This window comes from Ictalurus punctatus, chromosome 29 (genome assembly GCF_001660625.3).
Source record: "Ictalurus punctatus breed USDA103 chromosome 29, Coco_2.0, whole genome shotgun sequence".
Taxonomy (NCBI): Eukaryota; Metazoa; Chordata; class Actinopteri; order Siluriformes; family Ictaluridae; genus Ictalurus; species Ictalurus punctatus.
The window spans coordinates 11,516,046-11,526,882 of record NC_030444.2 but is presented as its reverse complement, the minus strand read 5'-3'; the positions used below and the strand labels follow the sequence as shown (position 1 = coordinate 11,526,882).

General features: G+C 39.3%; 3 protein-coding genes across 3 annotated transcripts; all 3 read right to left on the bottom strand.

The window, feature by feature from the left end:
• Nucleotides 1–1,314: 1,314 nt before the first annotated feature.
• LOC108260580 (gamma-crystallin M2-like) lies at nt 1,315–2,234 on the bottom strand. Its single transcript, XM_053677356.1, has 3 exons — nt 2,212–2,234; nt 1,758–2,028; nt 1,315–1,590 (listed from the first exon to the last, which is right to left on the bottom strand). The coding sequence occupies exons 1-3, from the start codon at nt 2,232–2,234 to the stop codon at nt 1,315–1,317; spliced, it is 570 nt and encodes a 189-aa protein (XP_053533331.1).
• A 2,516-nt stretch (nt 2,235–4,750) lies between these two features.
• LOC108260579 (gamma-crystallin M2-like) lies at nt 4,751–5,566 on the bottom strand. Its single transcript, XM_053677355.1, has 3 exons — nt 5,552–5,566; nt 5,121–5,384; nt 4,751–5,028 (listed from the first exon to the last, which is right to left on the bottom strand). Exons 1-3 carry the CDS (start codon nt 5,564–5,566, stop codon nt 4,753–4,755), a joined length of 555 nt encoding a protein of 184 aa, XP_053533330.1. The 3' UTR covers nt 4,751–4,752.
• A 3,753-nt stretch (nt 5,567–9,319) lies between these two features.
• Nucleotides 9,320–10,200, bottom strand: LOC128629404 (gamma-crystallin M2-like). Its single transcript, XM_053677354.1, has 3 exons — nt 10,186–10,200; nt 9,755–10,000; nt 9,320–9,660 (listed from the first exon to the last, which is right to left on the bottom strand). The coding sequence occupies exons 1-3, from the start codon at nt 10,198–10,200 to the stop codon at nt 9,385–9,387; spliced, it is 537 nt and encodes a 178-aa protein (XP_053533329.1). The 3' UTR covers nt 9,320–9,384.
• Nucleotides 10,201–10,837: the final 637 nt, after the last annotated feature.

Genomic DNA, 10,837 nt, shown 5'->3' with positions numbered 1-10,837 from the left:
TTTCTTTACTATTCTTTAAATGGTTGGATGAATATTTTAGGATCTGCTCATTAAGGCACACAAGTATATATTGGAAAAAATTGTCAAATTCTCATAGCCCCTGGAAAACTTTTTTTTTTTTTTTTTTTTTTAAATCTCCAGTATATGGTCATGCCTTTTGATCTAAAACTTCCTCCACTCCATTACCACGAAGCAAGTAAAGAACCTCTAACCAGTCATTTTGAGGCATATCTAACCTGGTGACCTGGTGATGTGTTTAGTTTAATTGAGCATTGAATGTGTGCTTGGAAGACGCTTACCTTATGAGAAATCTAGAAAAAGTGCAAGTGCTTACTAATTTGGGAAAGCACATCCAGCAGGGTCAGGTGTGGGCAGCGAATGAAAAGGTGTTTGTCATTATTCACTTCTCCTTGTCATATGTTGTTATAGTGTTTCTGTGCTTCCTGCTCCAAAACGTTTTAAAGGTGATGATATTTTTTTTCTGTTCATAATGAGTTCATTCCACTACGGTTGCACGAGAAGATGAGAATGTGCAGCGTATTGGCAATGGTTCGAAACATCCCAAATGAAGACACTATAGGTGTGATGCTGGCTTTGCAGTATTTTGAGGTTTATTTTGGGTCGAGCTCCTGTATAATAGTACAGACAACAGAATCTGGGATATTTGCCATTAAAAGATGCTGAGAAAGTTGGCCCAGGTGCACACAACTGTAATAGTCTCATATTTATATTTAGTCTTTTTAGGTACTTACACGACAGACTGTACCACACAGGTGTCACCCAGCATGGTTGCTGGTATTGCTCTTCCAGTCTACCATATTTAGAAACTAACACTTCTAAGAACGAATAAGGTGTACTCGGGTCTGATTTGGATGTTTTACAGAGAATTTGATTCGAACGTTTGATTATATCTGCAGTTTTAGAACAGACCGAATGTTGTTTGCTTTCACTACCCACATGAGAGTGAAAACAGCAAGCTCTCGTGACTTTTTTTATTTTTTATTTTTGTCAGGGTAGCATTTATCAAAATTAGTGCCTTGCTTACAAACTTAACAAATGTTCAACTTGGTACTGATTTGTAATTACTGGATCTGCAACAATAAGCTTAAGATTTGTCCTTTCATTATTATTATTATTTTTTAAAAGGTTTTTCAGCCTCAGCATTATTTTTAAGCTTAGACTATAGATTAATGTTTTAATAGTGTTCAAAAAGTATATTTTTTCTTTTTTTTTGCAGGAACAAAGTCCACACGTCATTAATTTTCTTAAAGGACTTTATTGTAAATACATTTTTTATTAGATTAGATTCTTTTTTTAATACCAGGAGTCCATGATGCGCCTCATGCTCATAAACCTCATGCCACCGTAGTCTCTGAAGTTCCTGTACTCTCCAGGCCTGAAGTACCACATCCTGCCTCTGTAGTGGGGCTGCTCGTACATGAGCCAGTGGCCGTCCATCACATGGCAGGACATGCAGCCGTTGGACCAGTGGTAACGATCCATGAAGGAATCGCAGTCGTCCGACATCTCATACATCTGACCCATGAAGTTGTCCCTCTCGTAGATCCTCATTCTGTAGGATCCTCTGTGCTGTTTGGGAAGAGGACAAACACTGTCATTTTAGGGAAAAAACACTTCCTGGGATATATATATATATATATATATATATATATATATATATATATATATATATATATATATATATATATATATATATATATATATACACTAAAAAAATGTTACATGTAATACCATACCATGGGGATCATGCGGCAGGACCTGATGCAGTTGTTGCCCCAGCCCCACATGTTCATGTAGTCAGCGTACTCGCCCCTCCTCATGAAATACTGATTTCCCATGAAGTTGGTGCGGTCGTAGACCATCCAGCAGCCGCTCTCCACCCTGCAGGAGTGGCAGCGGCTCATGTAAGAGTGCATATCGGAACAATCACCGGTGCACTCATAGGAGCGCCCCATGAAGTTCCTGTCCTCGTAGAAGATAACCTGTTTTGGTAGAAAGTAAGAGCTTCTTAATTACTGAAGCAAATTTGTCCATGCTAATCCAGTAGCTTTCAAAATGAAATATTTTACTAGACAATTGTTTGATCTGTGATGTTTACCTTGCCCATGGTTATGATGACTCTTTGGGTTTGTCCAAGCTCTTTCCACTTGTAGTTTGACAACCGGACTAGTTTAACCCCTGCTTTTATACCTGACCAGGTCCAAAGTATACATGACTCCTATTGTGAAAACTCCTGACCAGTAGCAAAGTTAAGAGGTAAATAGTGTCCATGTCTCTATTCTCTGTATCACATGTACAAAGGACCGTTTTTAAAAGGCTTACACTGGCAAGAGAATGCACACATATTTACGCCATTCAGGCATTTTGGTCATACAGACAATTTGTGGTTTTGTTTCTTTTGTATCAGGTCTGTTTTTGTTAGCACGGCAAACTGGGCTTGCAAAGACAAGAGTGTTGGGAGCACAAACAAAATAAAGTTGTTCCTCTAATTTAGTAGCATGTTCTAGAATATTCTATTGGGGCCTTGGTGTATCAAGTAGTTGCTCTTAAAATTTAAAAATGATGGGCAGTAGAGAGAGACATTTTGGATGCAGGTTCCTTTCTTGGTCATTAGTCTATGACATCTGAGCTAATCGTGTGCAAGTGAAATCCCTGGTTACACTGTAGCATCACCCATTCAAATGGTTCTCCTGCTACAGTTTTCTGTTGTTTTCCTATATAATAGAAAATAGAAACATTTCTATACTCAAACACAGTCAGTTTCATTCCACTTCAAATGAAATGTGTACATTATTGCTCATGGATTATAATCCCACATCATATTACATCAGTATACTTGATATAGATAAAGGTGGATGGTAGCTCTGGGTCTGTATTGATGACTGTTTATGATTGCTGATACAGCAGCTCTCCAATGCTACAAAATAATGTACAACACCTAAAGGCTTCATATATATGAAGCGCGTTGCATTGCTGGTGTGAGATTATTTCCGCCACTATTAATAATGCTACATATACTGTATGTGGAGACGTTAGGCGCTGTATTCTGTTTGGCCACATTGCTTTACTAATATGGGAGAATAACTGCTTCTGTACGTAAATTCATGAACCTCAATCACTTATCTACTGGACATGAAGAATGATTTGTAATGTAGTGGGATTACTAGCAATGAGCAACATTATACTTCAGATGTTTGTACTCCAATCAGAGTAAATTTGGCCAGGACAGGTACAGATCTTGAATATTGTGCATATATTAAGAATTAGTAGTAATCTTGCAACACATTAAGACACTAGTCTATATAGAGATACAGGCTAATAGTAGCTTTGGGTCTGTCTTGTAGAATTAATTCTGGTTTAGTGACATTCAGCACTAGCTAAGACTTAAGAGCAGTCTGTGCTTATCACGATAAACAAGGACAAACTGTGTAGATACAGAGTCTGAAGACTGCCCATATACAGCATGAAGTATTCCAGTGTGTTATTAATCATTGTTGTACTAATCCCTCAAAAGGAATGCAATACTTGTTTGTGAAAGGCACAAAGGCATACGATGCAGATACATTTATTCATTTCATTCCTAAAACCTCTATGATAACCAGGGTCGGGAGGGTTACTTTAAAAATGTATTCCGTTACAGCTACAAATTACTTCATGAAAAAAATAAAAAAATGTCATCAGTAACATAATCCAAGTATCACAATAGGAAAGTAATGTAATCTGATTACTTTTGGATTACTTCAAGGCCACATATGTAAATACAGTCAAGAGAAAAGCAATATGATCGAAAATACTGTTATTTAGAGCTTATTTTAAGCTTAAAACGTTCAATGTTTGGATTTGTTTGAATAAAATAAATAAATACAGTACAAGATCACCGTCTCTGATGCGGGTAACATTACATCAAAAAAGCTAGGGTGACCCTATTCCCATATTCTGGTTTTACAAAAAAAAAAAAAAAAAAAAAAAAGGACACTTTAATACACTGAAAAAGACACTATTGTCATCACATAAATATATATTAATAAAACTGGTTTCACTCTACCCACATTTTACAATTTTTCCTTCCTTATATTCTTTTGAATTTCCATAGAATAAAGTAAAATATCAGATGCCATGAGTGTACCTTCTACCATCATTTACACATGACCACGTAATACGAAGCAATGTGATGACATGAAATTTAAAATGGCCTTATATGGCCATAGGTATTGTTTCGACTCAGGACAGCTTGCATAACAAAGCTAGTTTTCTATATAAAAGTATTTTAAGGCCTCTATTATCAATCATGACACATGCAAAAATAACGTAAAAGATTGTGTTGTGTTTTATGGCTATTAGAACAGATGATAGTATGGTGAAGAGTGGTGCTTTTATACAAAGATGTTAGGTTACAGTGAACACATTACTCGGCATCCTTATCTTATGAGATATCTGTATCAATTTGAATGAATAAGGAAGATGTTTTGAATTTTGTTTTAGTTTGTTTTTGTTTAATTTCATACTTCTCAAGTCATAAGACAATGCATAAATGCTGACCCACATCTAATCGCATCTCAGGCTTTGTCTATTTTTTTTTTTTATATGAATAATTTTGTGAAAATATATCTATTTTTACTCATATATGTTCTGGGTAAACATTTTCTATTTTTATTGGAAAAAAAAATACAACATACGTAGTTAGTGGTTATTTAATGTTTATTTTACATTTTCTAGTTGTTCCAGGATCTTTTAATACCATGAATCCATGATGCGCCTCATGCTCATGAACCTCATGCCGCCGTAGTCTCTGAAGTTCCTGTACTCTCCAGGCCTGAAGTACCACATCCTGCCTCTGTAGTGGGGCTGCTCGTACATGAGCCAGTGGCCGTCCATCACATGGCAGGACATGCAGCCGTTGGACCAGTGGTAACGATCCATGAAGGAATCGCAGTCGTCCGACATCTCATACATCTGACCCATGAAGTTGTCCCTCTCGTAGATCCTCATTCTGTAGGATCCTCTGTGCTGTATGGGAAGAGGACAAACACTGTCATTTTAGGGAAAAAACACTTCCTGGGATATAGGTATACTAAAAAAAATTACATGTAATACCATACCATAGGGATCATGCGGCAGGACCTGATGCAGTTGTTTCCCCAGCCCCACATGCTCATGTAGTCAGCGTACTCGCCCCTCCTCATGAAATACTGGTTTCCCATGAAGTTGGTGCGGTCGTAGACCATCCAGCAGCCGCTCTCCACCCTGCAGGAGTGGCAGCGGCTCATGTAAGAGTGCATATCGGAACAATCACCGGTGCACTCATAGGAGCGCCCCATGAAGTTCCTGTCCTCATAGAAGATAACCTGTTGGGGTGAGGAGTTTCAGAATCAGTCTCACAAGAAGAGTATCAATGCTTTTGGTAGAAAGAACCTTTGAGCAAATTGAAAGTTGGGCACATTTGTTTATGCTACCTTAGTAGCATTGCAATGATCAACAATGAGCAATTATTTGAAATTAAACAAATGTTTAATGTTCTTGCAGTGTTTACCCTGCCCATGGTCATGGTGACTGGTTTGACTTGTCCAAGCTGCTTCCAACTGCTGAACTGCCCACCTGACTGGTTTAACCCCTGTATTTATACCTGACCAGAACTAAAGAAACTCTTGACCAGACATAAAGCACAAAGGTCAACAAAGACCGAAAGAGCTTTTGCTATAGTCGCACATGCCGTGGTTTCCAGATGGCTTTAACATGGCTAGCATTAGCAAGCTAACACCATATATCTTTCAGTAGTCAGCTATTTTAGTCATTACAGTCTATAGACATGCTTTTTTTCTTTTGTGTCATGTGAATGAAATGTACCTGTTACCTGTTTGGAAAGCTGGTAAAATGGTTCTGTAAAAACAAATGTACGTTGTCAGTACAAGCAGAATGTTGCTCTGTGAGTTTAGTAGCATAATCCATTCAGAAGACCTATATACAAATGAGGCTTTGGGGTATTATGCAGCAATTGCTCTGAGAAGCTTCAATAGACATTTCTGTGCATCTCAACTGATCTCTGCAACAGATTAAAAGAAATGTTTCAAAATGAGCAAATAAAGCTAGACCTTACACCACTTGTGAACTGCCTTGACCAATTTGAGCATAAGTTCCTTCCCTGGTGAAGAAATATCCCCAAGGTATCAACACACATTCAGTTTTTCCTCCTATCACTGTTTTTTTTCACATACTGGCACACAGGTCAAATCCTGTAATATTCAAACACAGATGTTATTTCACGCCAGAAGCGATGCCGTAATATACAGTATCCCACAAAAGTGAGTACACCCCTGACATTTTTGTAAATATTTGATGATATCTTTTCCTGTGACAACACTGAAGAAATGACACTTTGCTACAATGTAAAGTAGTGAGTGTACAGCTTGTGTAACAGTGTAAATTTGCTGTCCCCTCAAAATAACTCAACACACAGCCATTAATGTCTAAACCACTGGCAACAAAAGTGAGTACACCCCTAAGTGAAAATGTCCAAATTGGGCCCAAAGTGTCAATATTTTGTGTGGCCACCATTATTTTCCAGCACTGCCTTAACCATCTTGGGCATGGAGTTCACCAGAGCTTCACAGGTTGCCACTGAAGTCCTCTTCCACTCCTCCATGACAACATCACAGAGCTGGTGGATGTTAGAGACCTTGTGCTCCTCTACCTTCCGTTTGAGGATGCCCCACAGATGCTCAATAGGGTTTAGTCCATCACCTTCACCCTCAGCTTCTTCAACAAGGCAGTGGTTGTCTTGGAGGTGAGTTTGGGGTCGTTATCATGCTGGAATAGTGCCCTGCGGCCCAGTCTCCGAAGGGAGGGGATCATGCTCTGCTTCAGTATGTCACAGTACATGTTGGCATTCATGGTTCCCTCAATGAACTGTAGCTCCCCAGTGCCAGCAGCACTCATGCAGCCCCAGACCATGACACTCCCACCACCATGCTTGACTGAAGGCAAGACACACTTGTCTTTGTACTCCTGACCTTGTTGCCACCACACATGCTTCACACCATCTGAACCAAATAAGTTTATCTTGGTCTCATCAGACCACAGGACATGGTTCCAGTAATCCATGTCCTTAGTCTGCTTGTCTTCAGCAAACTGTTTGCGGGTTTTCTTGTGCATCATCTTTAGAAGAGAATTTCTTCTGGGACGACAGCCATGCACACCAATTTGATGCAGTGTGTGGCATATGGTCTCAGCACTGAGAGGCTGTCCCCCCACCCCTTCAACCTCTGCAGCAATGCTGGCAGCACTCATACGTCTATTTCCCAAACACAACCTCTGGATATGAGGCTGAGTACGTGCACTCAGCTTCTTTGGTCGACCATGGCGAGGCGTGTTCTGAGTGGAACCTGTCCTGTTAAACCTCTGTATGGTCTTGGCCACCGTGCTGCAGCTCAGTGTCAGAGTCTTGGCAATCTTCTTACAGCCTAGGCCATCTTTATGTAGAGCAACAATTCTTTTTTTTCAGATCCTCGAAGAGTTCTTTGCCATGAGGTGCCATGTTGAACTTCCAGTGACCTGTATGAGAGAGTGTGAGAGCGATGACACCAAATTTAACACACCTGCTCCCTATTCACACCTGAGACCTTGTAACACTAACAAGTCACATGACACCAGGGAGGGAAAATGGCTAATTGGGCCCAATTTGGACATTATCACTTAGGGGTGTACTCACTTTTGTTGCCAGCGGTTTAGACATTAATGGCTGTGTGTTGAGTTATTTTGAGGGGACAGCAAATTTACACTGTTACACAAGCTGTACACTCACTACTTTACATTGTAGCAAAGTGTCATTTCTTCAGTGTCGTCACATGAAAAGATATCATCAAATATTTACAAAAATGTCAGGGGTGTACTCACTTTTGTGGGATACTGTATGTAATTTTATGTTTTATGTAACACTGAGGAGCCCTGAAATTTGACCTTATTTATCTCACTATACACCTCAGCATCAACCACAGAAAGCCTGTACATTGAGAGAGAAAGCTCAATGTGTTAAGCCACTGTCACCTGCTATTATGGTCCTATTCTAGCTAATTATTAATATTAATTAATTCTGGTTCATTCTAATTAATCTAGGGTATTTTACAGCAGAGTTTGTTACTCACAACTACTGAAATGGTCTTACTCTGACGAGACTACGAATGTACTCTCCAATACCTTTTTCATATTTGTACTCTGGGCGGAAGACATTAACTATGCAAGTAAAAAAATATAATGAAGCTCATCATCCTGGTGTTGCATTGTGGATGTTTGGCATACGTTTTCCACTATTCATATCATACCAGAAGATTTCGCCGAGTATCTTTCAAATTACTAGGTTTGACAAATTGTTAAAATGATTCAAAAATTGCCTTAACATAATCACTAAGTGAGATTGTATTGCTTTTCTTCACTTGGAGGGTTCCATGGATAAAACAGGAACCTCTGCATATGCCACTAAGGTGGATTGTTGAAAATCGATACATTCCATTAATCCAGTGAACATCAGAGATCTTTGCTTTTTGGAACATCAGCTTTGAGTATACAGTCATACCTTTTGGTAGAAGAAATGACCCTGCAAATGATCAGCAATTAATGAACCAAATGTTGTCTGTAAAGTAATTGAGTAATTATGAGTCAGATCTGGGCAGGGTGGCCAAAACACATTGCTGCTTTAAAACATGTGCTTGAGAATTAAAACTTGGAGTAAACACCCAAGCAGGGTCAGATGCATCTTTTTTTTTTTAATAAATGTGTCTCAAAATGACTTAGTCGAATGAGAATTTAACAATGGCTGGTTATGCATTGCAATACTTTGCTGTTTTCTGATGAATTTGCTGAACTCTTTTGCGTATTGATTTGAATGTGTTTTAATGAAATCTCAAAATGTGTTTGATTCAATCAACTTTGCTCTGAAATGAGTTTGGTGGTTGAAGGTAAATAGTTGAAAGGTCATAGTGTGGTTGGTGTGGCTTTATGTCAGAACCTTGGATTAAACACTTTTGTACTATTTTTGAATAACTTTATAAAGCACAAATTAAATTACAGGAAAAATGGGACTGGCTTTATTTGAGGTGTTACAATTTTAATATAAAGTCTATTAAGATATTAGTGCAAGATAACCACCCCAACCAATCCTGTACCTTCATCCATGGTAGTCCAGCAAATCTTGGGAGGTCATGGGAGGACATATTGTGCTTCATTACTGTCAAATGGAGTGGTTTCCTAAATGTTTTCTTAAAAACGTCTTTATGGAGATACGGTGAGATCGTTATGGAGGGAAAACACAAACGCTTTTCTGTATTTTGATTATTCGAAATTTCTTTATTGTCAATTTAGCACAGTTTGCTTTTAATACCAGGAGTCCATGATGCGCCTCATGCTCATGAACCTCATGCCGCCGTAGTCTCTGAAGTTCCTGTACTCTCCAGGCCTGAAGTACCACATCCTGCCTCTGTAGTGGGGCTGCTCGTACATGAGCCAGTGGCCGTCCATCACATGGCAGGACATGCAGCCGTTGGACCAGTGGTAACGATCCATGAAGGAATCGCAGTCGTCCGACATCTCATACATCTGACCCATGAAGTTGTCCCTCTCATAGATCCTCATTCTGTAGGATCCTCTGTGCTGTTTGGGAAGAGGACAAACACCGTCTTTTTAGGGTAAAAACACCTATTGGGATATATGTATCCTAAAAAGTATGTTACATCCAATAGCATACCATGGGGATCATGCGGCAGGACCTGATGCAGTTGTTTCCCCAGCCCCACATGTTCATGTAGTCAGCGTACTCGCCCCTCCTCATGAAATACTGGTTTCCCATGAAGTTGGTGCGGTCGTAGACCATCCAGCAGCCGCTCTCCACCCTGCAGGAGTGGCAGCGGCTCATGTAAGAGTGCATATCGGAACAATCACCGGTGCACTCATAGGAGCGCCCCATGAAGTTCCTGTCCTCATAGAAGATAACCTGTTGGGGTGAGGAGTTTCAGAATCAGTCTCACAAGAAGAGTATCAATGCTTTTGGTAGAAAGAACCTTTGAGCAAATTGAAAGTTGGGCACATTTGTTTATGCTACCTTAGAAGCATTGCAATGATCAACAATGAGCAATTATTTGAAATTAAACAAATGTTTAATGTTCTTGCAGTGTTTACCCTGCCCATGGTCATGGTGACTGGTTTGACTTGTCCAAGCTGCTTCCAACTGCTGAACTGCCCACCTGACTGGTTTAACCCCTGTATTTATACCTGACCAGAACTAAAGAAACTCTTGACCAGACATAAAGCACAAAGGTCAACAAAGACCGAAAGAGCTTTTGCTATAGTCCCACATGCCGTGGTTTCCAGATGGCTTTAACATGGCTAGCATTAGCAAGCTAACACCATATATCTTTCAGTAGTCAGCTATTTTAGTCATTACAGTCTATAGACATGCTTTTTTTCTTTTGTGTCATGTGAATGAAATGTACCTGTTACCTGTTTGGAAAGCTGGTAAAATGGTTCTGTAAAAACAAATGTACGTTGTCAGTACAAGCAGAATGTTGCTCTGTGAGTTTAGTAGCATAATCCATTCAGAAGACCATATACAAATGAGGCTTTGGGGTATTATGCAGCAATTGCTCTGAGAAGCTTCAATAGACATTTCTGTGCATCTCAATTGATCTCTGTTTAAAAGAAATGTTTCAAAATGTTTAAAAGAAATGTTTAAAAAAAAAGTTCAAAAGAAATGTTTCAAAATGAGCAAATAAAGCTAGACCTTACACCACTAGTGAACTGCTTTGACCAATTTGAGCATAAGTTCCTTCCC